Source organism: Grampus griseus, assembly GCF_964374135.1.
Source record: "Grampus griseus genome assembly, chromosome: 14".
NCBI classification, from domain to species: domain Eukaryota; kingdom Metazoa; phylum Chordata; class Mammalia; order Artiodactyla; family Delphinidae; genus Grampus; species Grampus griseus.
In genome coordinates this window covers 10,195,440-10,223,140 of record NC_139008.1, presented here as the reverse complement: position 1 = coordinate 10,223,140, position 27,701 = coordinate 10,195,440, and the positions used below count along the sequence as shown (strand labels likewise).

The following is a 27,701-nucleotide window of genomic DNA, read 5'->3' as shown; positions in this document are numbered from 1 at the left end:
CCCCCCGGGGGACCTGGGCTGGGTTCGTGGGCCGCTGCGCGAGACTTGACTGTGCTGCTGGTAAGGGTTGGGGTGGAGGCCATGAGGAATGGGGAGATCCGAAGTCAGGCAGAGACCCAGAGCCCACTGCAAGACCAAGCACTGCCTGGACAGGAATGCTGCCTTGGACATCCACTCAGTCCCCGGGCCAGCGCACTTCATCCAGTGGCCACACGTGCTGAGGCAGGGTCTTGAGCACTTGCACGTTTGTTCCACACCTCCTTAAATCCTAAATGACCCTGCAGGACAGGTATCTTCAAACCTCTCTCACAGATAAGGAACCTGGCGTGATTTGAGGACCAGTGAGTTGTTCCAGCCTCATCTTGGATAGGTGGCAAAAACCAGGACGCCCGCTTGGGCCTTTTTCCATCTCAGTCCCTCCCAAGGAAGAAAGGGAACCACCAGCCAGCACCTCGTATATGCCCTGCACTTGGGAATGTGTTCACGCAGCAAGACGCTGCCCTGCCACAGACGGTGTTCCTACCCTGGCACGACCCTCTTGATGCCACCTATCTTCCTCCAGGATGCCCATCCTGAAGGAAGAGCCGTCCTGAAGTTCTCTGGGGCTTGTGCTTGGGCCTTCGGAGCAGGGCCAGGGAGCACCACAGTCCCTCACCAGGCACAGGTCTCCATGGAGGAAAGGACCAAAGCCCTGGGTCTGGGCCAGATTCAGAGGCGAGTAAATTCTGCCAGTGCAAGGCACCCCTGCTGCCCACTGACCTCTCTCCTGGTGCCGCTGATGAGAACGTGCCACAGAAGGCAACGGTTCCCTGCCTTGGCCTTGTGTTTCTCAGTGACCTCACCAGCCCCGATTTGTTGACTGTTATTTCCTGGCCGTAAATGGAGGCATGCCCACCACTGCCGGCCTGGCCCAAGTCACCATTAGCTCTCACCAGCCTCCTTGGAGACGACGACTAGCCTCGTCACTGGTCTCTCGGCCCCACCCAGTCTTTACAGGGGCCACAGGCATCATCCCTCCCCCATGACGTCTGACGTCACCACCTGTCATTCCCCCTCCCCCACCACGTGGCCACTCTGGCCTCGTTCACTCCCAGCATGTACCCACCTCAGGGCTTTGGGACAGCAACACGCCCGCTCTTCCAGCTTCTACAGGTCTCACAGGGAGCTTTCCTGCTCTTTTGTGTGTGTGTGTGGACACATGTACGTAACAGAAAGTATACCGTTTGAACCATTTTTAAGTGTATATCTCAGTGGTGTTAAATGCTCACATTCCCATTGTTCTGCACCCTTCACCACCATCACCATCCACTTCTAGAACTTTGCATCATCTCAGACTGAAAGTCTGCACCCTTTTACCAGTTGCTCCCCGTTCCCCTACCGCGCAACCCCTGGCAGCCACTCCCTGCTCTGCTTTAGATCGCAGATCCGCCTTTTTTAGTGGCTCTGCAGCCACGCCACCGTCTGACTCACTACTTTATTTATCCAGCCCCCATGGAAGTTCTAACTGTCCAGTTATTTAAGGTGTGTCTCTGGCACCTGAAGCAGCGCCTTTGTACATTAAAGGCACTTAACGATTTGTGATGACTGAATGATCCAGCCGCTTTCGCCTGGGTCGCAGGGGCTTTATCCAGACCTTAGCGATTCCTTTTGCCCTACCCAGCCCCTTTTTACAGTCCCGTCTGTGCGTGCCACCCTAGAATTTGCAAACACTATTGCCCACGCCGTCCAATTCTCCTGGCCACCCAAGACATCAGCAGATTTTTTTCCATCTTAACAGAAAAAAAGACATTCTTCGGGGTTGCCCTTCAAATCACAGAACGTGACGCAGGTTTTTTTTTTCTAACTAAAACTTGAAATGGCAGCTTCCAGTTGTTAAAAGACAGTAGAAATGAAATGTAGGTAACACGAAAGACCTATTGAAGATCCAGGAGAAGACCCAGCTGAAAAAGCCACGGCTGGCTAAGAGAAGAAAGCCTGACGCACACCCTCCTCCTGGTTGTCCTTGGGGAAGAAGAAGAGCCCAGGAAGGCGGGAGGCCACCACGCTCGGCCCAGAGCGCGTCTGTCACTCGCTGTATATTGTTCAAGGCTCCTGTGCGCTGCTGCAGGGACGCATCGGCGGGGCTGGCAGAGGCAGGGGCGGGTGGTCCCCAAAAGTGGGTCAGACCCTGGCCCTTCCACCTCCTCACTGTGACACGCTGCAGAGGAAGATGTGGCTGAACCTCCCTCGTTGTAGACTGAGCCGGCTGCGCTCGGTGAGAAACACGCGTGGGTTCCAGGCGCTGAAATTCAAAATGGGCATTCAGGGGCCCTGCTGGAACAAAGGAATAACGGGTTGCAAATAGGTACCTGGAACATGCTGGAAACCTGTTCTCAGTCCTGTCTGCAAGGCCTGTCAGGTGTGTGTGAAGGCTCTGCGCTCATTTCATAGCCCGGCTGACCAGGCTCTAATTGCAAAGGGCTGCACTTGTTCTGTGGCCAGGCAACAGGGGACCTCAGCAGGGTCTGGCTGACACAGGGCACATTGTGACCCCACAGAAAACAGGCCCAGTCCCAGATGGGGTCTGGCCCACAAAGCTAGCTCCCACCTCCCAGAGACCCCGGTCTTCTGCACAAAGAGACTCCACATAAAGCCAACTTCTGCTGAGCCCTGACTATGTAAAGGGGTCCTTGTGGTGTCTGGGAAGCAAGGAAGGGAGCGCAGGACAGCCTTGCGGGACCATCACCCAGCCAGCAGGTGAGTGGAGAAGGCGAGACGGATGCAGATAGGAGCTCCCACCCGATGGTGATGTGTCAAGACACCTCCCTGGCTCCCCCGATCTGGACAGTCCCTGTGCTCAGACATGTCAAGTGTCTGTGAAGATTCCTGAGGTCCCAGCGTGGCATGTCGGGCAGCTGAGACCAGGGAGTTGAGACCAGGGAGCAGGTTTGGCTCCAACAGATGCACTGGGAATTTCAGGCTGAGTCAATGTCTTCCGTCATAAACCATCATCTCGTCACTGGCTACCTGGTGGGAGCTGGGCTCCTGGGAAGATGAATGGAGACTCTTCAGCCAAAGCTTGTTGCTTGGCGTCAATGTGTAAGAACCAGTGTTTCAAGGAATCAGAGACTCAGCGCTCCACAGAACCTTGGAGGTGGCTTAATCTATCCTCTCCATTGAGGCAGCATCACCGCTGCAGCCCACCTGCCTGGGGCTCAGCCCCTCAGACAACTGACGTCTCACCACCTCCCAAGACAGCCCGTTGGTCTCTGTAGCCCGTTTGGCTTTAGAGCTTTTCTTATGGGAATGCAAGCCGGCCTCCCCATGGTCCTCCACTTCAGCTGCCTCTGTCCTCCAAGAAGGAAAAATAGCCAACATATTGAGTGCTTACCGTAGTCATGCTGGGCATTTATTCTTCAACCACAACCCTATGAAGGAGATGTTAAATATTTTCATTTCATTGTACACATGAGAAAACCGAGGCACAGAGAGGTTAAGTAACTTGCCTAAGGTCACACAGCCATAAGCAGCAGCATTGCTTCCATCCCATGGTCCACAACAGCCATAGAGATTTAAAGATGGTGGCTGGAATCTTCCCCCAGGCTGAAGGGATTTCAGTGTAAAGTCCCCTCGCTTTCCTCTGGGCATGTGTGGGCAGTGAGGATCTGAACAGGCGCAGACTTTCTGGTATGGCCTCCAGTACTATCCAGCACCCATACTCTGTGCACAGAGCCCAAGGATGCATTGGCGCCCCCTGGACAGGGGACTTGGATGATTCTTTTATTTATTTATTTATTTATTTTATTTTCTTTTCTTTTCTTTTATTTATGCTGAGGCTCTAGAGCGCAGGCTCAGTAGTTGTGGCGCACAGGCTTAGTTGCTCCACAGCTTGTGGGATCCTCCCGGACCAGGGATCGAACCCGTGTCGCCTGCATTGGCAGGCAGACTCTCAACCACTGCGCCACCAGGGAAGTCGGACTTGCATGACTCTTGGGGTATGTCCTGAACCACAGTGAACTGGGGCTCTCCCAGAGCTGCTGTTCCCCAGTCTCCCTACTTCATTGTCCAGGACTCTAGAGTTTTGTATCCTGTCTATCTGATTGCACCAGCAGGACCTGCTGGTCAGCCATCACACACAGTTGCACAGGTTGTGCACTGCCCAACTCTAAGGGCACTCTTTACACAGACTGTGCAATGAATGAGCCCTCCCCACCAGAGTTGTGATGTACCACCTGCCCAGCTGCCTGAGCAGCAGATCTGTCTTGGGTTCTGATCAGACCTAGTTGGGATTTTTGCCTGCCCTTGAAAAGCATTTTCCAAACAGACTCAATGGTTCTGGGATCATCTCTCCGTGCCTTGTCAGCCAGGCCCCTTGAGGTCCACCTCGCCATGGCGCTGACAGGGTTCCATGTGGCCTGTGCCCTCCCTGCCCAAACCGGAGCTGGATGGAAACTAGTCCACCTTGAACCTGTCGCTCATTGTACAGGGGAATGAAGCAGCCCAGGGTTCACCACCCCCAGGTGCCAGGTTGGGACTGGAACCCAGGTCTCTTGACCCCAGGCTCTTGGTCCTCTTCCCGCACTCCCAGACTGCTTTCTCTAACCCTGTTGTTTCATCCTGTTTCTAAGCACCACGCGGGCGTCTAGAGGGCAAACACTTCTCCTCCTCCCCGGGTTTCCCAACAGCACTCAGCAGCAGGCTGAGTAATTGCTGGGTTTCGGTCCTCTCTCCAGCTCCTTGTAGACAAAGTACAGAGAGGCCACGAACACTGGGGCCCGGCATCTGGGGTGTTGATCTAGCCACGGCTCATTAGAGAGCGTGAAGTTGGGACTGGAGACTTGAGCGCCTCCCGGAGAGGGGGCAAGTCAAGGCAGTGCCACACAGGGGCAAGCAGTGTTTGCTCTGATTGGGGCTCCTCTGGCTTTGGGGGTAGGCATGTGGCCACAGTTCACTCTTTTGCTCATCAGACTTTGAGTGTTGTTTCTCTGTCCAGCCAGTGTCAGGTACAAGGTGTGTGTACAGAGAACCCACCGTCCCCGCCTGTGAGAGTTTATGGTCCACTGGGGGAAACAAGTATTACTTGTAATAGCATGTGGAAAGCACTCAGGACCATCATGTGCAGTTGTTCAGGTTGTACACAGCCCAACTCTAAGGGCATCTTACACATACACTGTGAGATAAATGAACTGTCCCTTTGAGGTGTGATGTACCACCAAGCCCAGCTGTCCACAGTGGCTTTAACATCCAGACAGGATCACCCGTGTGGTAGGAAGTGAGAGAGAAGAGGTGGTGGGGCCAATCAGAAAAGGTTTCACCCCGAAGAAAACGCTTAAACTGGGTCTTGAAGGATGAGTGGCACGTCTCCAGCCAAAGAAGAGGGAAAGGGGTGCCGGGCAGTGGAAAGAGTATTTGTCCACCTTTGGGGGCGTGAGACAAGGAGGCAGGCAAGAGTGGGGGAGTGAGGCAAGGGGAGGCTTCTAGGCAAGCGCTCACGTGGAGGGGGTGATGGAGAGAGGGGAAAACAGATCTCAGAGCGACTTGGGAGGTAAGATGGGGTGAGCTCAGAGATGTGTAGGACTTGAGGGGGTAAAGTTAGGAGAGCAGGAGGCCCGCTCCCGAGTGTGTGACCAGAGCAGTAGCTGCAGGTCCCTCCGACTGACTCGCCCTCCTGGAGGCCTGCCCACGCCAAGGCGCACATTCCGAGATAATAGCTGGCACTCGGCCCCTGGAGACGGGTCACATCAACAGCGTAGTCATACCCCATCGGCAGCAGAGGCCGATGTTGCCTTCTGCCGGTGTTTATACCCTCCAGGGCCATTTATATGGTCTATTTCTGGAGCATCCCTCACCCCCGAGAGGGCACAGGGAGCAAGTACCACATCTGTTTGCCTTCTCAGGGCTCTGGGATGACTGGGTGGCCACTCCCCCCACCCAGGGAGTCCTTGCTTGTGGCAATCTGGTGATTGGCGGTGGGGGTGGGGTGGGGGTGGGCTTCTGAGGCTCTTTCTTAGCACACAGGGGTCCCCAAGGAGGAGCTAGGCCAGACCAGTGGTTGCCATTCACTAAGTGATAAGTTGCCATTGTCGCCCAGCAGTTATAGATTTCATTTGTCCGGGCAGTAGTTGCAAATTGGATATGGGACAGGCGGGGACAGAGATGTAATTTGAAAACCAAAGCGCTGGAGGGAAATTGAAGAGTGTGGTGCTGCTGGTTGAGCAGAGTGTTGGGGGGGGCGTGGCGGGGGAACGCCGCCTTGTTCACAACTCTGGCGAAGCGTTTTCCTTGAGGTCGGGTTCACCGAGGTATAAGTCACACGTACAGTAGAAGCCGCCCCTTTTAGGGTACAGTCCTTCGGGTTGTGACAAATGTATAGCATCTTGTCACCACCACCGTCAAGAACCAAACACCTCCTTCACCCCAGAAGTTCCCCGGTGGCCCTCAAATGTCAGCCCCAACCCAACCCCTGGCAACCAGGAATCCGTTCTCCATCCTTACAGTGTAGCCTCTTCCAGAATGTCCTATCAATGGCATCACACAGTGCGTCTCCTGTTGCGTCTGGCTGTAACTTAGCAAAATGCCCCTGAGATTCGTCCACATGGTTGCAAGAGTCAGTAATTCAGTCCTTTCCGTTGCTGACCAGTATCCCCTGGTGTGGATGTGCCACAGTTTACCCAGTTCTCCCGCTGAAGGGAGGGCATTTGGGTTGTTTCCAGTTCGGGGTGACTACAGATAAAAGCTGTAACCATTTGCATACCGGCCTTTGTGGGGCAGTATGTTTTCATTTCCCTTGACTGAATACCCAGGAGCAGGGTTGCCAGTGGTCATGTAGGTTTCACTCTATAGAAACCTGACAAACCATCTTCCAAACGGCTGTACCCTTTTGCAGTCCTACCGGTTCCAGCCGATCTCACTACTTGTGAAAATTTAAAGAATAAAGTGAAAAGGGTGCTGCGGGGCTTCTGTGGATAAGGCTTCCGTGTGGCAGGATGGCTGCCAGGAGAGGGGAGCCGGGGGGCAGAGATCCGCGGACATTCCGGCCACCCCCATCCCCGGCAACACTGCATCCTCTTCAGGATCGCTTTCCCATTTTAATCTTCGTACAAGTGCTGTTCGGGCCCTTGCCAGGCTTACTCGTTGGGCCTCCTTCTGTCACGGCTTCCTGTGATGGATGGGTTTTACACAGCGGGCATGGAGCCCGAGCTGAGCCCCGTACTTGAGATCAGCGACAGCAGATAAATCAATGACCGTGGGCAGTTCCCTGCCCGCCGCTGCCTGTGCGTGCCGTCTCTCCCTGCAGCTGTGCCTGGGGTGTTCTGGGGGCCAGTCTAGCTGGATGGGGGACAGGGAGACGGGCGTTGAGGGGGTGGTAAGCCCCTCAGCTGGAGACAGCCTCAAAGCCCAGCCCAAGGGCTGTCTGGACACGTAGCCCAGCGTGTCTGCCAGGTGCCAAGAGCGTGCTCAGGGCTGAGACCGGCAGGGGTGAGTTACAGACGGACCGAGTGATTGCCAGACCCTCCCTGGCCTTGGGAAATTGATGGTCCCATTGGGGGGAGGAAACGAGCAACTTACACCCCAGGCTAAGCAGTATTACCAAAGGCAGCATGTGGCAGTTCAGGGATCCCTGCCACACAATGGCACAGACAGCCACGCCCCTCTCTCCTGCAAGGGAAAAAAGTACCCTAAAGGCTGGGCTGTCGGTTGGGTGATGCGAATTAGGCCGTAAATGACTGTGGGAGCTCTCGAGTTGGTGAGGAGAGGGGCCAGGACCATGGGCCGGGGACACGACACGGCGACAGAGGCCTCAAGGTCAGAATGTGTGTGGGGAGCGGAGGACACGGAAAACACAGTTCCTCTGCATGCGCCCTGCCAGAGCTGCCCTTGGGCCTGTAGGGGACCCTGGAGGCTGGCCGGCTCAGGGGTCCTCAAAGATCGGGGGGTGCAGAGGAAACCGTCAGCGTCCCTAGGCCTCTCTGAGTCCTCCTGAATCAAAACGGAGGCAGTGGAGGGAGAAATAAGTAGCCCCCGAGCAGCCTGGGGCAGAGCTCTGGGTAAACCGGGTCACGGCGTTGGGAGAGGGGGCGGGGGTGAGGCGGGCGGCTGCCACAGGGTCTGCTGGGACTTACAATACCCCGTGTCTGTCTGTCCGTCCACCCAGGTGCAAGTTCTTCAGTCTGACCGAGACCCCGGAGGATTACACCATCATTGTCGATGAGGAGGGCTTCCTGGGTAAGTGCTTCTCTCCCCAGGGGCTTGGCTGGACTGGGGCCGGCAGTCGGTGCCGGCTGCCCGCCCCCCTCCCCTTGTTTCTGTCCCCACCTGCTGGTGGCAGAGCTTCCTCCTGTCCTGTGTTCTGGCTGATCCCCTCCCTTTCTGCTCTCGAGACTTTTTCCCAGGAAAGGCCCCAGAGCTGAAAGGGGGCGGTGCCTCCCCAGCCAGGAGCTAAAGCAACCAGGAAGGCAGGGGGCATGTTCTCTGGGACTCCTGCCGCGAGGGAGGCGCTTTCAAAACATCTTCAGTCCTTGTTCGAACAGGAACTTGCCCCAGTCACCATCCTTTTATGATTTTATCTTCCTTCCATCTTTTAAATCGAGATAGAATTCACGTACCAGAGAGTGCGTCATTTTAAAATGTACAGCAGTTCCGTGGTCTTTGATATTCCCAAGGTTGTGCAGCCGTCACCACTATCCGGTTCCAGAACACTTCCGTCACCCCAGAAAGAAGCCCTGTCCCCTCATCCTCCACATCCTTTTAGTTTTATGATTGAAGTTCGTTATGTTTGTCCGGCTCTAAAGTAACAGTGAGTGTTCATTGGTGGCGAGTGCTGACCGATACGTATTACTTGATGCGAAGGTGTTGTGCTTGTCCTGTGATTATCAATGAGGAACTGAGAGTGGAGGCGGGGAGTCGTGGGTCCAGACTCACCAGCAGAGGAGCTGGGCCCCCTGAGAGCTGGTGGTCATTCAGAACTGCTAAGTTAGAGTCTTCCGAACATGTAGAGATAGCAACAAATCCAACAGTTTTTAAAACCCTAGCCCTACCCACAAGACAGCTACTGGTCACTTTTTTCGTGGTTTTCTTTCCAACTTTTCTCAGGCGGTCTGTTTAATTTATAGAAATGTTTTCACTTCACATAACAACAAAATATGCTGTGATATCACAGCCTTTCAGTAGCAGCCCTGGTTCCTTGCCCAGGCCCCTACGGTTGGAGCTGAAGTTATTTTCATTGTCCTCCAATGAGAAATTTATAAACTCTGTCAGTGCATAACATGTGTTCTTAGGCAGGTTGATTCCCGAAACAGAGTCTGAGAAATGGCATTGTGGAGTCAGGAGTTGACTATTTTGTGGTTCCCGATGCGTATCGACCCTCTTTACTTTTACTGGTGAGAAAGTGAAGCCCCAGGAAGCGGCTTCCCAGCTACGCCCCGTTGTCCTCGCACGCACATGGTCTAGGGCACCGAGTCAGTATTGGGGACTGGGCTCGGCGCCCCACATCCTACGGGCCCCCCACGCCTCCAAGAGGGGGCGGCTGTGTGGCCAGAGCAGGAATGGGGCAGACCCCACTGGAGGCCCTGCCCCTTCGCCAAGGACACCTGTGTCGTCAGTCACTCACTCATTCATTCATTCATCAGAATTTTCTTTTTTTTTAATATTTATTTATTCAGTTGCGCCAGGTCTTAGTTGCAGCAGTGGGGCTCATTAGTTGCAGCAGGCGGGCTCCCCAGTTGTGGCTTGAGGGCTCCTTAGTTGTGGCATGCCAACTGTTAGTTGCCGCACGCATGTGGGATCTAGTGCCCTGACCATTGGGTGTGTGGAGTCTTAGCCACTGCGCCACCAGGGAAGTCCCCCATCAGACATTTCCTGAGCCCAGGAACCACAGACCGGAATTTGGCCTTAGCCACAACTCACATGAAGAATGTCTGCTCAGGCAACCCAAGCACATGTTTATTTTCTCATGGGCATTCAGGCCTTTACACAGAACTGCTGAGAATCAGGGCACCTCGGATGTAGAAGGAACACCCCCAGAGTGTCTGTTCTCTGGGAAGGGATATTCTATCTAATCCACCTCCCCAGACCAGTATCTCTGACTAACTGTCTACCTCTGAAGGCAGCAGGTAAGAAAACTCCTTGAGCAGGGAGAGCGGGAGGCTGCGGGACCTGGGGAGCCAGTTTTGCTGGTCCTGGAAGGCTGTGTTTGCAGGAACTGTCTGTAACCAGGGAGCCGTCCTTTGGCTGAGCTGAGTGTCGGGTTATTCTGAGCCAGCCCCGGGGTGGGGGGTGGGGCAGTATTTACTGAGTACCTGCTGCGTGCCGTGCGGGCATCTTGCTGAGCCCCGGAATGAGAGACCCCACCTCCGACCCTATGAACCTCAGGACCTGCCAGCTAATTACACCATTAATTGTGGAGCTGCCATTGCGGTGGGTGCTGTGCAAGGAGGGTGTGGATGCTGCGAGAGCGAGTCACAGAGGAGGCCCCACCGTGCAGGAGACCCCACGGGAGAGGCCCTCGAAACAGGAAGCAAGACCAGAGCTGAGTCTTGGACCTCCACGCCCACCCCTCCGCCATTCAACATAGATTAACGCACTTTACCAGCCCTGCCGGTGCTTCTGTCTGCAGACGCTGTGCTGAACACTGGAAACGGCTCTAGCGGTCCTCACTTTATAGATGAAGCAGCTGAAGCACAGACACGTGGTGTGCAGCCTGCCCGAGGCCTCGCCACTGGTCGTTTATGCACGTTGCCACGGGCCAGGCCCCGGCCAGGGCAAGGCAGGGCAGACCAGGAGGTGTAAGGGCTGAGCCTCAGCTCCTGAGGGACTTACAGACCCTGAGCTTCCCTGGAACCATAAACAATGGAGGCGAAGTCTCGATCTGCCTCTCCCTGAACCCGAGTGGCTGGAACGGAGCCGGTGACAAAGGGGTCATCGGCTTACTCTTCAGTACAGGGTGGGTAGGACGTGGGGAAGCAGGTTTCAATTATTAGCCCAGGAGGGGCCCAGCCGCTCTGTGACTTCTGAGCCAGGGTCTCACTTCCAGGCCGCGACTCCTGGTCAGCACGTCAGGCTGCTTGGATATCCATCGTTACCAGAGAAAAAACTGTGTACATAGATTTAAGTAGTAAGTCTCTCTCGCGCTTACACTGTGGAGCCACAGGGGAAAACCATACAAAGTAAGACTCCCGTTCCCCCTCCGCCACTCTTAACGGTTAACTGGAGCCCAGCAGAGGCATATCACCTCCTGGGATCATTCCAGTGGCCTGAAGGGTAGAGAGTGGAGACCCATTTTACAGGTGAGGAAGCCGCCATTTACGTGCCCAGAGTCGCCGTGAGTGACAGGGGGCATTTGAAGCCGGAAGTGCTTTCAGGGTGGTTCCAGCCGAAATGAGGAGAAAGTGCTGCTGAGAAGTGGTGGTTCCCAGCAGACCAAGGTCACAGGAGCACCTGAGAAAAAGGGGGCAGGCCCAGGGCAGTCTGCTCTCAGAGGGCAGGATTTGGGGTGGGGTGGAGGCTGCAGTGAGAGGCAGCGATGCTGAGTTCTACCCTCGCACCTCGCTTCTAGGGGGGTTCTCTCAGGAGACTCCTCTTCGGAAAGGGCGTCTGGTCTTGTGGCTGCCCCGGTGGGACCAGGGAGGGATGCTGGCTGTGTCACACCCTATGAAGGATGGTGCCCCGTCTCCCAGCTCTGCACATGTTGCTTCTCACCCAAGGGCTTCCCTTGGCCACTGTTGACATCAGCCAGGGTACATTGGTTATTGTTTGCCAACAGTTACCTCCATTGTGAAGCTTTTATGGTTAGAAACCAGCGGCTGTCTGCGATTCACGTGTACGTAAGATGCTGGACCTTTCCTGGGAGGGAGGGGCGATCGTCAGTGACATTAACCAGGCAGCTCCTTGTTGGTTGTGGAATTTTAGAGGCTCTTGGCTCAAATGGATGCTGTGTGTCTGTGTGGCCAACAGAAGGGAGGTGCGTGTGTGTATTTTGAGCTCTTACATATTTAATGAGCACTTACTTTGTGCAATGCTAGGTGTTCTCAGGGACCCAAAATAATGGGAGCAGCAGCGCCTGCCCTGACCTCTGGGTAGTTTTGCGGTTGGAGGGGCCCAGTGCACATCGGGGGGCCCCCACCCGTCACAGTCCCCTTGTGTGTGTCGGTGTGACCTGTAGCACACTTGGGGCTTGGTGCCATGATTGGTCGAAAGATGGAGGGAGGAGGATGTCGAGAGGTAACTCCTGGCCTCACCCAGGGCTGAGGGGAAGACCCAGCTTCTATCCAGCCTCTGCTACCTTCTGGGCAAGTGGCTCACTGACCTGGGGCCTCCGTGGCCTCGTCCCTAACACAGGATCACCTCCTTCCCTCCCTCCGAGTTCTGTAAGGTGTGTGTGTGGCTGTATGACAGGCATCAGGGAGTCACGTGCCACCTCCACTTTGCGTGTCCACCAGGGCAAACAGTGCAGTGCCCATCAGCACTCCCTGCATCTCCCGCCTAGCTCTGAGCTCCTAACTTACTAATTCAGTAGTACCCCCAGTAGGGGTCCCCTCTGCACGAGGTCCAGGTCAGTGAAGGAGCTGGGATCCCAGTCGGGGCCAGTTCTTCACTGTGCCCTGAAGCCGACCGCTCCCTCCCGGTGAGCACTGATGGAGGATGACGCACACCTGCCTCTGGAGCGTCTCCCGCGTTGTGTAGAATAACAGACTGGCAGCTCAGCCTGGAGCTGAGATTACATCTCCCGGGATGGGAGGAGGGGTGGACCTTGAGGATGGGGTGCCTGCTGCAGGGAGGGCTGCTTCCCTGGAGAGTCCCCCGCATCACTCCCATGACACCTCAGCTCCTGCCCGCCCACCCGCTTCCCTCGACCTCTCCAGGGCTGCCTCGTGGCAAAGTCCTTCCCACGAGGTCTCCACATTCTACACCCCCAGGTGTGGATATCTCGCCGTGTTGACCTGTAGTGCACATGCTTCTTATCTTTTCATTCCACTCAGTATAATTTCCCAGGATCAGATAGCCTTCAAAAGTGTGTTTTCCCGATACCCTTTGTATTTTGACAGTTTTCAGACTTGCACAACCGTTGAGAGCCTACAATTAACACCCCTGTTCCCTCCACCTGAAACTAGACTTGCCGGCTGGTCACCTTTGAGGACAACTGTTTTCACTTCTTGTCCATAAACAGTGCACACGTACATTTATTATTTAATGGACCACTTGAAACTAAGACCTCAGGACAGCTCACCCTGAATACCTGAGCCTGTATCAGCTGAGAATAAAAGCCCTCTCCTACTTACCACACCTACAGAATGAGACATTAATTGCAGAATTAATACCTACCATAAATTTTATATTCTGATTTCCTTCATGATTGGAAAATGCGTTTCATAGCTGAAAAACCTGTTTTTAAACAGATGCATCGTATTCTGTCACAGATGGACTGTGGTTCGTCTGCCCGGCTTGGCGTTGACTTTTTTGGTAGCTCCCAGGTCTTTGTCTGAAATCCTTTTGGGTTGAACGTTCATACCCATAACTCTTTCTTTGTCCCATGTGTAACTACTCCTTTACAGTGAAACTGTACATGTTTGAACTCTTGATACATTTTTCCCCAACTTCTATCCAGAAACCAACAAAACTCCCAGCAGCAGCATTATAACAAAGGCTTTGGCACTTGGCAAGGCCTCGGACGCCAGGCACGTAGCTACGCACTCGATGGGGATTATCCCATTAAATCCTCCAAGCGTCTTCTGGAGTCTATCCTGATTTCATCAGACCAACATTTGAAAACTAAGAAACCAAGAGGTGGTGATTTCGTTCAGAGTCACACAGCCAGGACACAACCCGCCCACCTGACCCCAGGACTCGTGACCCCGCTGCAGGCAGGGTGGGAGAAGCCTGACAAACTCTGTCAGAGGATGTGACCACTTAGCACAGGGAACCACAGGTCCTGCAGCCGGAAACGGGGGACTCCTGGGGAGGTGGGGTGGGCTCCCAGCAACAGAGCTGCCGACTTGCTTTCTGGGAGGTGGCAGGCGTCCTCAGCGACCCGCCAGGGAGCGTCCTCAGCTCTGATAGGCTATCTTTAGGGTCTTGGACGATGGGCAGTGACAGTATTAATAATCCCTTTCAGTCTTGGGATGTGTCTACCTTTCCTCTAGGGAAGAGCAAGCTGGCTCCCTCCTGGCAGCTCCTGGCAGCCCCGCCCCCAGCCCCGCAGCGGCACCTCGGGCACCCTGAGGCTTGCCCTGGGTGACGATGGGACCAGGCAGGCCTTCCCTTGCACTCCCCGAGTGCCAGGGCAGCATTTGGGGTCCCTGGGGCCAGAAGCAGCGAGCACTGTGGTCTCCAGCTGCTTTGCTGCTCTGACAAAGCTCACCCTTCTGGAAGCTTCAGAGAGGTGACTACTGACCCAGGGCTGACCTCCCTCTCAGTCCGGGCCTGCTGCTTGAAGCACCTCGGTGGGTTCCATCCAGGACTGAGAGCCGGGACCGGCGGGCAGACCCACCCCCGCTCACCGGCCGCCCAAACCCTGAGTAGCGTTTGGATTGAGCTGAACTCCTCTGGGCAGTGGCAGCCTGCAGGCTGCCCACCATCCCCCACCCGCCCACTTCTGTCCCCATTTCCGGTCGGCCTCAGGCCTGGGCTTCTCCGCGGGACCCGTCCAAACCCGCTGAGAGACTCCTCGGAGCAGAGCCTTGGTACCCTAGCACCCCCTAAAAATGCACATACCCCAGCGCTTTGCGGACTTGGAGGGAATGGCCTTCACCACTGTATCAGCAGCAGCTTCCCAGCAGCCTCTGCTGCAGAGGACGGAGCCAGGGTTAGAGTTTGTCACTGTCTGAGCCCAAAGCCTGTGTTCTTTGCCACCACCCTCACGTGCTCGCCGAGGACCCCACTGCTAAAGATCAGGCCCCACTGGATTGTGGAACTCAGGCGGGGGACAGAGGGCAGGCCTGAGGCTGGGGCAGCAGAGGCTCCACCTGCCAGGTGAAGGCCTTACAGGGCCAGTGGAACCACGGTGTCAGAATTGGGACATTGGAACCTCAGCTGCCCGGACCCCCCCGCCAACTTTACAGTCCTGAAGCTAATCCCTGCAAGAGGGGTTCTCGCGACACCCCACCACGGGCTGGTGGCGGGACGGGTCTGGACAGACGTGCCACGGTGCCAGAATGAGGTGCCCTCCCCATTTACTGCACTGTGACCTTGAGCCAGTCAGCTTCCCTCTCCGGGCCTCAGTTTCCTATTCTGTGAAATGGGGCAGGAACTGACCTCTGAGCCAGGTCTATAAGCAAATGGACAGCGTTCTGCACTGCTGGACTAAGAATTCAGAGAAGTTGGCAGTGTCTGGGGATGACGCTGGCTCCCCCGGGGCCCTCTGCCTGATCCTGGGAAGCCGGGTACAGGAGCGTGGGATGATGTCGAAGGCCGCCCTCCACCTGGGGTCTGGCAGTGTGACCAAGCCCTGACCACAGAGACTGAGCTGGGGTGGGGGCGCGCGGGGGCAGCAGAGAAGGTCGATGGGTGGGGACAGGGGCCCGGGCAGAGCAGAGGGGCGGGGACAGCTGCCACGTCCCTCCTCATCCATTCTTCTGGAGCCTCCGTGTGCCAGGCGCTGAGAATAGCAGAAAACAAAGCCGTTGGAGACAACGGCCCCAGGGCGCTGGCGTGCCAGTGAGGCCAATTGTAGACTTGAACTGGCCGCTCACCCCACGCGGCCATGGGAATTTAAAGGAACCAAAATTAAGTGCAACTTAAAATTGTATTTCTTCTGTAGCACTGACCACATTTCAAGTGCTCCGTTACCACATGGGGTAAGTGGCTTTGGACGGCGGAGGTATAGACCATATCTGTCATCCCAGAAAGCCCTCTGGGGCAATGCTGGTTCCCAGCGGCACGAGGACTTTGGCTTTTACTCCAGAGAACGTGGAAAGCCACTGGGCAGTTTTGAGTCGTGAGGAGCTTGGAACAGGCAGGCAGAGGCAGGTTCACAAAAGCTGACATGGTCCTGATGTGTTAGCATGCGGTGATGGAAAGGACCCCTCCAGAATTTTCCTAAGATGGCTTTTGGGGTTCTGCCCTACTGAAAAGTGAAATTAAAATTTTTTATTAAGTATTTTATTTATTAGTATATTAAAATGGTGCTTCAGATGACAGACCATCAAGGCACCCTGGCCCTCGGTGGCTCCTGGGGCTGTCTTTGCTTAAGATGGCAGGGTTGGGGGCTCACAGCACTGCCCCCAGGAAATCCCCTCCATGGCCAGTTCCAGACCCCTTGGAATTTCAGAATTGAACTGGGACACTCAGTTCTGGGGAGCGTGTTTCCTCTGGCGGTCCTGGGGCTGAGAAGTCTCTCTTCTGACACCCCAGATGACAAGCGGAGAGACTAGATGTGGAAGCCTGAGATCAGGCTTTCCTCCTGCCTCCCCCACTCCCAAACCCCTTCCCTTCTCTGGGAAGCAGCCTACCTCTCCAGCCAGCCTGGCGGAGGACTGGCCCCTCTCAGCCAGCAGGGCCAATGGGCTCCGTAGGCTGTGGTTGCCATGACGACCTTAGCTGGGCAGGTAGGAGCCTGGTTGAGGCTTCCGGAGCCATCTTGCTGAGGCCAGCGCAGCCCAACCCAGCTTCCCTCGGGCAGCATCATGATCATCGCAGCCCCCTTAACTCACCAGTGTCCGGCCCCCTCTTCTTAGCGACCCCCTTGCTGGGGACCTGGCCCTTCTTCCCATGTGGTGCCCAGCATCGAGCATAAGGGTCTGTTTGTAAGTCAGATCTGGGTTTGAATCCTGGCTCTGTTATTCCCTGTCTAAGTGATCTTGGGTAAGTCACCAGCCCCTCAGAGCTCTGGTTTGTCACATGTATGGGGTGAAATGACAGTCCTGGTACGGGGTGGGTTCGAGCAGGCGACTGTGATGCGTGGAGAGTTCCATGTGCAACCTGTGCTCTGTTCTGTGGCTGCCTGTCCATGCAGCCGTGCACATGTGTGTACCATGTCCCGTGCACAGTCTCCCCTGGGTACTCTTTCTGCAGGACGGGGTGGAAGGATGGTCTTTGTGAGCTAGTCAAGGAGACTGGGCGATCACTGCCGCTCTGAACCTCCCCGACCCTGCCCCTGCCGGTGCCCCCGCCCCCAGGATCCCCAGGCTCTCAGGAGGGACTTGGGTGACAGTCACTGCCCACTGGAAGGTGGCAACCTCAGGAGGCCTTCTGGAGCTGAATGTGCTTCCAGAGGAGCCTGAAGTACAGGTCTAACTGAAGCAGGGAGGAAAATCCCGGGCCCCCCACCCTGTCTTCTCCTGGCCTCCCCTCTACCCCCCAGCCCCTGGGAGGTTCCTGGGAACCCAGTTTGAGAACCATGGGACCCGGGCCACCGGTATAAGGTGGTGATGGCAGCACCTGGTACCCAGAAAGGTAGTGAAAACCAGAAATAACAAAACTGTTACTGCTGAGTACGCATCACTTCACAGCTGGGGAAACTGAGGCCCAGCACAGATAAACCCCTTGTTCCCATGGTCCCTGCCCTACTGAGCTGCTGGGCACATCCAGAGTCCTGTGAGAGCCTTCCCTGCTCGGTCCTCCCCGGATGGGACCTTTAAGGACGATCTCGGCCTCCTTTGACAGATGAGGGCGCTGAGGCCCAGAGGGCGGGCTGGCCGAGGTCACACATCTGGGGCCCATCAGTCATAAGCCGGCCTTCTGTGTCCCCCTCCAGAGCTGCCCTCCTCGGAACACCTGAGTGTGGCCGACGCCACCTGGCTGGCCCTCAACGTGGTGTCGGGTGGTGGCAGCTTCTCCAGCTCCCAGCCCATCGGTGTGACCAAGATCGCCAAGTCGGTCATCGCCCCACTGGCCGACCAGAACATCTCTGTGTTCATGCTGTCCACCTACCAGACGGACTTCATCCTGGTGAGCAAGCTGCAGCCCACGCCCAGGCAACGTGGGCGCCCCCTCGGATGTGGTCTGCAGAGTTTGTGCCTCTCCCCGCCGGTTTCGTGATCAGCTCAGAGAGAGGTCAAGTGTACCTTAGGGTCATCAGTCCAGTGTCAGCATGGCCCTGGCTGGTCTAGTCCCACCCACTGCCTGCCCTTTGTGTGGACCATGCTGGGTTTAAGCTGGAGGCCAGGAAGTGAGGGCTGGGGGTGCGTGTGGGTGGGATGCCCCCCTCGCTGGATGTTTGGCTCCCCCAATCCCATACCCCTCCCCTGGGGTGGCAAGTGTGTCTGGCCATGGAGCCAGCGGCATTTCCTGGCTACCGTGTTATTCATGCTCTGCTCCCATAGGGCGTGGCCACCCTGGAGAGTCCTCCCAGGCCAGGGACAGGTGTGGCCACCACACACAAGAGGGAGTGGGGGAGTGGACCTGCACCTCCTAGCCCTCGGCACGGTGTCTTCTCCCCTCTGCATCCTCCCTGCTGCCCCTGGGGAGGCACATGCCCCTGGTCCCAGGCTCCCGTCCCCAACCAGGACAGCGGGAGGCAAGGACAGGGGAAGCTCGTTCTGGGGACGGAATCTCAGAGTGAAGGGGCTGGTGGCCCCAGGCCCACTCCATCCAGGGACCATGGTACACTCCCTCTTTGACTCCCCGTCCCCAGGTGCGTGAGCGGGACCTGCCCTTCGTTACCCACACCTTGTCATCAGAGTTCACCATCCTGCGGGTCGTCAATGGCGAGACGGTGGCAGCCGAGAACCTCGGCATCACCAACGGCTTCGTGAAGCCCAAGATGGGTGAGTTGCGGGAGGGGGAGGGTTGTGCAGAGAGACCTCAAGAAATTACCAGGTCCTACCCAGGGCAGCCCCATTCTCAGAGCATCAGTTGAGGGCCAGGCATAACACGGTACCACAGTCCTGATCAGACTCTGTTCCCAAGGTCTAGCCAGGGCAGTGGATGTGGATGCAGCCAGCAATGGCCAGAGACCACTTCTGACCCAGTCCAGGCTATCAGGCCAGGCCTCCCAGAGGCAGTGACTCTCAAGCTGAAGCTTGGAGCACAAGTAGGAGCTAAGCCCGGTGGTGAAGGTTGGGAAGGGCGTTCCAGGCAGGCGGCGTGGCACGTGCAAAGGCCCGGGGGCCTGGGGGTGGGGCTGGAGGCTGGAGAAGCGCCGGGCCAGGTCTTGCAGGGCCTGCAGCCAGCCTCCCCAGAGCAGCTGCTGGCTGACCCCACCCCTCTTCCTGGGCCCTCTCCTGCCCCACGATGCTCCTCTCCTCCCGGCCTCAGCGCCCCTTGTCTTTGTGCTCTCACAGTCCAGAGGCCCGTCATCCACCCACTGTCCAGCCCGAGCAACAGGTTCTGTGTCACCAGCCTGGACCCGGACACACTGCCCGCTGTTGCCACACTCCTCATGGATGTCATGTTCTACTCCAACGGGTAGGGCCTCCTCGGGTGTGAGGGGCTGCTGGGTGGCCAAGGGGAGACACGGCTCTGTCTAGTAGCCCCAGTCTGAGGTGGGAGGCACAGACCTGCCCTGGGAGCTCGTTTGAGAAGCGAGACATGGCTGTACCCCAGATCCCCATTCTAAGAGGGGAGAATGGCATTCCTTGGGAACCCCAAAACCTGGTGAAGCCCTAGGCCCACATGTGGATATAATAAACACCCCACTGTCACCTGAGCTCCTAGGGCAAGCCCAGTCATCTGAAGAGCTGGGAACTCAGGTTTTTTCATTTGGTGGGCGACAGCTTTGCATTTTTCCTCAGGGCAGATTGTAAGTTTTGGCCAGCACCAAGTGGAGCGGGGCCAGGGGCCAGTGAGCTGACAGTGACCATAGACTGTGCCCTGAGATGTGGGCCATCCCAGGGACAGAGAAGCCACCCCCAGGAAAGGGCAAGTGTAGCCTGTGCCGAGGGCGGGCTGGGACTCCAGAAACGCAAAGTGCGGTGCTCGTCTCTGTGAGTGCCGTGGAATCGTCCACACCTCACAGATGCAGAGGCCGACGCAGGTAGTGCCTCAGGGTCCACCAGCAAGGCAGGATCAGAGCCAGGACTTGGCCCGTGCTCTTCCCAACACCCCCAGACTGATGGGCGGGGCAGGGGGGCCTGATGGGGCTTGGGGTGCAGTGGGGGCCCCACTCCACCCCTCACCAGCTGCCCCGGCCCCCAGAGTGAAGGACCCCATGGCGGCCGGCGATGACTGTGGCCACATCCGCTTCTTCTCCTTCTCCCTCATCGAGGGCTACATCTCCCTGGTGATGGACGTGCAGACCCAGCAGAGGTGAGCCGGGCCCCGGCCTGGAGGCTTGTGATGGGCTTATCACCCACTCGTTCCTAATATGTCCCTACCCCAGCCCTTCATTGCAGGTGAGTGGCCCCGGCTCACAGATGACAGGCCACTCAGAGACAAAGGCCCCGGGTCATCCAGCGCCATCCAGTGCCGTTTGTCCCTCACCCCCCCACCCCTGTCTGGAGCTGGGGGGGGGGGGTACCCTGCCCAGCCTGAGCAAAGGGGGCAGTTGTTCCAAAGCCCGGTCCCAACCTTGCCTTCCTGCTCCCCCTACCCGCCCCCAGATGAGGAAGATGCAGAGTGAGTGCGCTGAGGGCTTGGGAGAGTCCTTGGGGCCCCTGAGCTCAGGCCAGACACCCCCTTGCTCTGGCCCTACATCAGTGCCCAAGGACAGGGAATGCTCCAGGGAGGGCTGGCAGAGGGAGCACCGTTAATATCTGGGGATTAACTTCACTCGCTCCCTTTCAAGGTTTCCTAGTAATTTGTTGTTCACGAGCGCATCTGGAGAGCTCTGGAAGATGGTGCGGATTGGAGGACAGCCCCTAGGATTCGGTGAGCCCCGGGGGGCTGGGGCCGGCATTGCCGAGCGCCGGTATAGATGGGGAGACTGAGGTCCCCACAGCCCACGCGGTCCCTTGTCCAGTGAGTGACGGGAGGCATTGGCCTCGGAGGACGGAAGAGCAGCTTCAAGCAAAGCACTCTTCTCCGTCCCCTCCCCAATGAAAAATTAAAACCTGCTTCTTATTAGAATATTGGGAACATGATAAAAATAGAAGAGGAAAATAAAATCTCTCCTTAGTCCCACTGTTGACAGGGAATGACTGTTGTCATTTTTAATGAGTTTTTTTTTTTTTTTAACACAGTTGCCAAACAGCTCACAGTAAAACTCAAGACATCCCAGCCCCGCACCCCTTTCCCTGTGTGGTCACAGTGACCTGATCCCCCGGGAGAAAATTCACAGGAATCCCCCAAGACTCAGTCTAGCTTCAGTTTCCACAATTGTCCAAGCTGTCTTTGGTAGACAGTTTTTCCCATCAGCATATTCCAAGGGGCCACGGGTCTCAGACCCCTCGGTTAGAAGGGCCACACGGTACCGATTCTCCCGGCGCTGAGTGTAGGCTGCTGACCCCCTTGTGATGACTGCAGCGCGCTTTGTCTTGATGAGACATGATTTCTCTGGGCTAGACTTGTCAGACCCAAGACGTTGAACCCAGAAGAGGCTCTTGGTAAGTCACAGGACGTTTGTTTCGGGGAGCGCCCCTCAGCTGGCCCTGATGGGATCAGTAAATCCTGATTTCCCATAGACAGAGTGCAGAATGTTCCAGATGAAGCTCAGACTGCTCCAGGGGCCGTGGGGTCAGCCCAGGGGGCTCTGCTTCTGGGACGGGACGTGAAGGTGGCAGGGCATTTTGACCTGAGGGCCACAGGTCGGAGAGGGAACCCGGTTCTGCCACCTGCCTGTGGCTTTCTCTGGACAAGGTCGCAGATACACAGTAACTAGCAGGACTGGACAGCACCCCCTAACTTTGCTCACATCAAGGCCAAAGCCAGAGCCATCCCAGGGGCAGGACAGGGGGCTGCTTTCTGCAGTGCTAGGACATGTACACTGAAGGCTCCTGGTCCAACCCTGGGCTCCAGCCTGTCTCTCGGGGCCACCTTCTCCACCGACCCCAGCATCTCTCCCACCCACATTTGCTGCCCAGTTTGGGGCCGTGGGGATATGGAGACCCAGTAGCCTAGAGGCAAGTTCGCCAGTGAAGGAGGCTGAAGGAAACCAGGGTGACCTTGGCGCTTAACCTCTGAGCCTCAGTTTCCTAGTCTGTAAAACAAGGATGATGGTACATCCTGCTTCAGGGTGGTGCGAAGCCCTCCATGACGTGTCAGTTACACCGGGTGCTCAGCAAGCAGCAGTTGCTGTCACTACCACATGTAAGGACGTGTAAGGCTTGGAGAGGGTTGAGGAAGGGAAGGCTTCCCAGAGGAGGTGGCCCCAGAGGTGACCAGTGGATGTTAACCCGGCTGACGGGGAGGAGAGGGCGGCACCAGCAGAGGTGGGTGTGACGCAGCGGTGCCTCTCCACAGTAGAAACAGTGGAAAAGAGCCTCACCAGGTCATCACAGGCAAAGGGGCAGGCGTCACTGGAGACTCAGAAGCAGGAAGTTGTGCATATCAGTTTATCTTTTTTTTTTCTTTTTTTACTGAAGTAGAGTTGATTTACAATGTTACGTTAATTTCTGCTGTACAGCAAAGTGATTCAGTTATATATACATATATATGTATTCTTTTTCATATTCTTTTCCATTTTAGTTTATCACAGGATATTGACTATAGTTCCCTGTGCTCTACAGTAGGACCTTGTTGTTTATCCATTCTGTATGTAATAGTGTGCATCTGCTAACCCAAACCTCCCACTCCGTCCCTCCTCCAGCCCCCTCCCCCTTGGCAACCACAAGTTTGATCTCTATGTCTGAGAGTCTGTTTCTGTTTTGTAGATAGGTTCATCTGTGTCATATTTTAGATTCCACATATAAGTAATATCATATGGTGTTTGTCTTTCTCTGTCTGACTTACTTCGCTTAGTATGATCATCTCTAGGTCCGTCCATGTCGCTGCAAATGGCATTATTTCATCCTTTTTTATGGCTGAGTAGTATTCCATTGTGTATATGTACCACATCTTCTTTATCCATTCATCTGTCAGTGGACATTTAGGTTGTTTCCATGTCTTGGCTGTTGTGAATAGTGCTGATGTGAACATAGGGGTGCATGTATCTTTTCGAATTAGAGTTTTGTCTGCGTATATGCCCAGGAGTGGGATTGCTGGATCCTATGGTAATTCTATTTTTAGTTTTTTGAGGGACCTCCATACTGTTTTTCACAGTGGCTGCACCAACCGTGTGGGAGGGTTCGCTTCTCTCCACACCCTCTCCAGCATTTGTTATTTGTAGATTTTTTAGTGACGGCCATTCTGACCCGTGTGAGGTGGTGCCTCATTGCAGTTTTATTTGCCTTTCTCTGATAATTAGTGATGCATTTCAGCTTATCTTTTTATCCCCAGCTTTGCTTCAAAGTTTACCAAAATACACTCAGTATAATAATATTACAGAAAAAAGAAAGTCAGGTTGAAGGGAGAATCGAGGTGGGATAGTAGATGAGACTTGAATCGTCCTACCATCTGCAGTTGCCCTGGGCTGTTTTGAGTGGCCTCACGGGCGGGCGACAGGGGACACAGTGTGTGATCTAGCAGGCAGCAGCTGGATCTACCTTCCCGGGATGTGGAGGGTTTTAGCGCCAGGCTAATAGCTATAAATAGCCCTGCAAGAAAAATAACTTGAGAATCTGAAAGATTCTAGACTGGCGAATTCCATATGTTTTAGACCACGGTTTGCAGGAAATATGTTTTCCATCACAGCCCAGCACACACATACACAAACAACTCTACGGTTTCACAAAACTGCACTCGCTCTGGTGCTGAGCTGTTTGCCCTTCCCTTTTCTGTTGTCATTTCATAAAACACTGGTTACCAGCCTTCTAAATTGATGTCCCCAGTGGGTCACCACCCACGGTTTGAAAGGCACCATTCTAGACCCTAATCTCCTACCCGCACCCCCCATCCCCTTTACAGAACTGCAAATGAATGTGTCTGTAGCGAAAGAATCTTAGGACACAACCGGTCTCCACCACATAACAGCACAGACGGTCACCAGAAGTGCAAGCACGAGGCCTGTGCAGCCACCAAAGGGGCCCATGGGTCCAGCCAGGAGCCCCAGGAGACCAAGCAGGAGACAGGAGCTTGAGAGACCTGCAGGGTCATGTCTAGGTCCCAGGGTGGGCTGACAAGCAGGACCAGGGCCGGGGAGTGGAAGGGTGCCGGGGAGGCTGGGGGTGGGGGAAGGGTGAAGCCCAGGTTGCTGATGCCCAGGCTCTGGCCCCAGAATCCCATGGGGAGCTGGTGGCCATATCTGTACTCTCCCACCCAATCGGGACAACGCTGGGGAAAGGCATCATCGCCAGAATCAGAACAGTAGCTTTGAGGGGTTGTGCTGATGGAGAGAAGAGTGGTCCTCAGATCCTGGAGGTCTTCCTGTAGGAGGAAGCTTTGCATGGTGCCTTCAAAGAGGGGAGGAGGGTGGAGGAGAGGGGAGAACCATCCCCAGGCAACCCAAAGACCACCTTATTGGCTGAGGTTTGGAGGAGGCCAGAAGGCCACTGCTTTGGAGATCCAGAATGAGAAGGAAATGACATTCCTCATGATCAGATGCCTGACACTGCCTTTAGGACAGGCAGGGACCTTTACCCAGTGGGGACTCCGATGAGGAAACGGAGGCTCAGAGAGAGGAAGTGACTTGGCCACGTCATCTGACTAGAAAAGGGAGACAAAAAAGAGGGCCTGAACCCACGTCCTCTTATTGCCACGCTACCTCCAGCTCTGTTTAGGGAACTCGCAAGATGGCCAGGAAGATGAGTCCAAACTACGAGGCACGGAAACAGGCAGAGGGTGGTCACAGTTAGACAGAAGTGCCTTCTGTGGAGCCCTGAGGATGGAGAGCTCACTGCTGGCCAAAGAGATCAGAGAAGCCTGCTGGATGGAGGGGCGGGGAGTCTCTGGGAAGCTTGCGGGTACAGGGCGGGCACTGCCAGCAGAGGGAGGGGAGAGGCCAAGGCTGTGCTGGGTGGCGGGGTGGGGAGGACGCTAAACGTGGTCCCCGCCTCTGTCCCCAGATGAGTGCGGCATCGTGGCCCAGATCTCCGAGCCCTTAGCTGCTGCTGACATCCCCGCTTACTACATCAGTACCTTCAAGTTCGACCACGCACTGGTGAGTGTCCGGCACCGGCCCCCGGGCAGGGCAGGCCCGGCTCCAGGGGCTCACGGGTGTCTGCTTCCCACCCCTCGCAGGTACCAGAAGAAAACATCAATGGCGTCATCAGCGCCCTGAAAGTCAGCCAAGCAGAGAAGCATTAGGAGGGCCTCTTTCGCTCCTCCCCGTCTGCCCCCCAGGCCTGGGCCCAGCCCCACCCTGAAGATTCTTCTCGCAGTATTTCTCAACAGACTGGAAAATCGGCCCCGGGGCCCCCAAGGAAGGGATCCCTAGGACACGCCCCTGATGGCTGACCCCGCCAGGCCTGTGGCCCAAGCCAAGCCCTCCCCGTGCCCTCCTGCCTTCCTGGAGCCCCCAGACCCTCCAGAGAACCCCCCCCGCCTCCTTCCCCCACCCGCACCCCAGAAAATGATGTCTGAGGCCCAGGGAGCTCGTGAGCTGACCCACCTTCTCCTCCTGCCTCGCCCACGGCCGGGGGCAGACGCCAAAGGAAGCTGGCACCTTCTACAGGACACTGGGAGGACCAGTTCTCGGGTCATCTTGGGGGGCTGGCTGAGCAGGGCTGAGTTCATGGGGCCCTGGAAGGCCCTTGTGAGGGTAGGGGTTCTGGCCCCTGTGGTCACTGGTCTCTGGTTCCATTGGCTCTGGGCTGGTTCCTGCAGAGTAGAGGCCAGTGGGCAGCCCTCTGGTCGTGTGCTGGTGAGGCTCCAAGGGAGCTCGGGTGGGGCCCTGAGCTGGAGGGGGACCCCAGTCCCCCAGAACCTGGCCTGCCAGCCACAGGGCGTGTGCCCCAACTCCCAGCAAGACTGCCAAAGGGGCCTTTCCAGACCCTCCCCACCACGAGCGCTCAGTCCCGGGGGGAGGGGGTTCCCAGGAGACCCACCAGCCTGGGGCACGAGCTCCTGTCCCCTCTGCTTTCCCTGGACCCTCCTGGGGCTGGCAGAGCCTCGGGTTCCCCTAAATGGGGGCCGCCCCAGCGTTCTGGGCCTGGGGTGTCTTAGGTCACCCCCACCTCCCCAGCAGTTAACTAGACCAGCACAGGGCTCCCCCGTTTTCCTGCCCCGCCCCCTCGCCCCACTTTTGGGGGAAAGTGGAAGGCCTCTGCCCCCAACTCACCTGCCCACCCACCCCTCGGTCCAGGGGCCGTGGTGTTCATGAGTACTTGACCTGGGAGGCAGCTTATCTGAGCCTTAATAGAGAAAACCGTACCTTGTTCTAGTTTCTTATTTAATGTATTTGCACCCAGGCTGCAGCTGGCAGTAGTTTCAGGGGATGGCCCGCTGAGTCTGCCGGGGCTCAGAGTGTGACGTCGCTTGGTTGGCGCCCTGTGGCTCCAGGAACGAGCTTGAGAATCGGGAGCTGCTTCCAGGGGTCTCGGCCCTCCCTTTGGAGCAGAAAGCTGGGAGCAGAGGTCTGTTACGATACAGGGGTCCCCGGGGCATCCCCCCACGGAGCTGCCAAGGCAGAGTGGCTCTGAGCATCAGAGGGGACTCGAGGGCCGCAGGGTGGTGGACAGCCAGGTGGCAAGCCAGCCCCCTCGGAGAATGGGGTGACCCCCGTGCCTCCTCTCCAGCTGGGAGTGTTTTCCAAGCAAGCAGGACCTGCAGGGTCCTCCTCGGTGCCCGGGCAGCAGCTGACACGTGCTGTCCCTGAGAAGCTCGGAGGAGAAGGGACGTTCTCTTGGGCTGGTGAAGCCCCACCCACCCCCATTCTCTGTGCCGCGTGGGACCCTCTGAGCCATGGAAACCCACCAGGTGGGGAAGCTGTCTGTCTGGATCCTTGCAGATGTTCGGGGCCCAAGTACTGATTCGGAACCCACGTGTTTTTTTTTTTAAGTTAATTCATTTTGCACAAAACACCAAAACGTCAATTGTTTGCTGGTTCCAAAATGGGGGTGTCCACGTGGGCAGGGCAGCACTTCACGCCCCGAGAGTCCCCTTACTGTCCCTGGAAGGCCTTGATTTTTCCGTGGCACGCCCTCCAGACCCCTTCCTGTCTGTCCCCTCCTCACCGTGTCACTCCCCCGCCTCTCCTCCCTGCCGAGCAAGTGTGTCGGCCCCTTGACCCCCAGAAACGTGTGCTCCCTAGACCCCCTAGGACGTATATTGTACACACATATAAATACCTGTGTTTTATGTTGATATAGATATATACTGTAAATAGCATATATACTTGAGCAATATATATGTTAATATATACTGTGTGAGCGTGCACACGCGTGTGTGCGTGTGTGTGTGTGTGGGGGCGTGAGGGCTTCCGCCCCGCGGTGTCTGCCGTGCACACAGGCACGTTTTGAGCCACCATATATTTTTAATTCAAGTATATAGGCAATACGATTATTAGAGAAGCCGGCTGGCTGCCTCGGCCCTGACTTGAGAGAAAAACTAAACCAACGGCCCAGGAACTGAGCTCCGGGGCGGGTGTTGAGGGTCCCTAACCCCTCCTGCCCAATCTCCCTTGAAAGCTGGATTCGGCCCCTTCCTGTAATCCCGTTGGCACGACCAAGGCCCCTGGACACCCTTATTTTATTTGGGGGACAGTGGCACAGAGGGAGGAACAGCTGGAACAGAAGAGCCCCCTTGCCGGTGCTCTCAGCCCGAAGACCTGGCCCAGCGGGACGGGCGCCCTCCGGCTTTCCGCCCAGGTCTGCTCCCACAGCCCCATCACCTGATTTCTTTCGCTGTAGAAGCCTCAGGTTCTTTCCCCAGGTCGC

At 56.3% G+C, this 27,701-nt stretch overlaps 1 protein-coding gene across 1 annotated transcript in view; it reads left to right on the top strand.

The window, feature by feature from the left end:
• Positions 1–27,184, top strand: part of CASTOR2 (cytosolic arginine sensor for mTORC1 subunit 2) — a 55,174-nt gene extending 27,990 nt beyond the window's left edge. Inside the window, exons 2-9 of the mRNA XM_082670486.1 lie at positions 8,135–8,205; positions 17,669–17,862; positions 18,548–18,680; positions 19,197–19,320; positions 20,050–20,160; positions 20,639–20,721; positions 24,891–24,985; positions 25,066–27,184. Of these exons, the coding sequence (XP_082526612.1) occupies positions 8,135–8,205; positions 17,669–17,862; positions 18,548–18,680; positions 19,197–19,320; positions 20,050–20,160; positions 20,639–20,721; positions 24,891–24,985; positions 25,066–25,131 (877 nt within the window). The 3' untranslated portion in view covers positions 25,132–27,184. The remainder of the gene's footprint in view (positions 1–8,134; positions 8,206–17,668; positions 17,863–18,547; positions 18,681–19,196; positions 19,321–20,049; positions 20,161–20,638; positions 20,722–24,890; positions 24,986–25,065) is intronic.
• The last annotated feature ends 517 nt before the right edge of the window (positions 27,185–27,701 follow it).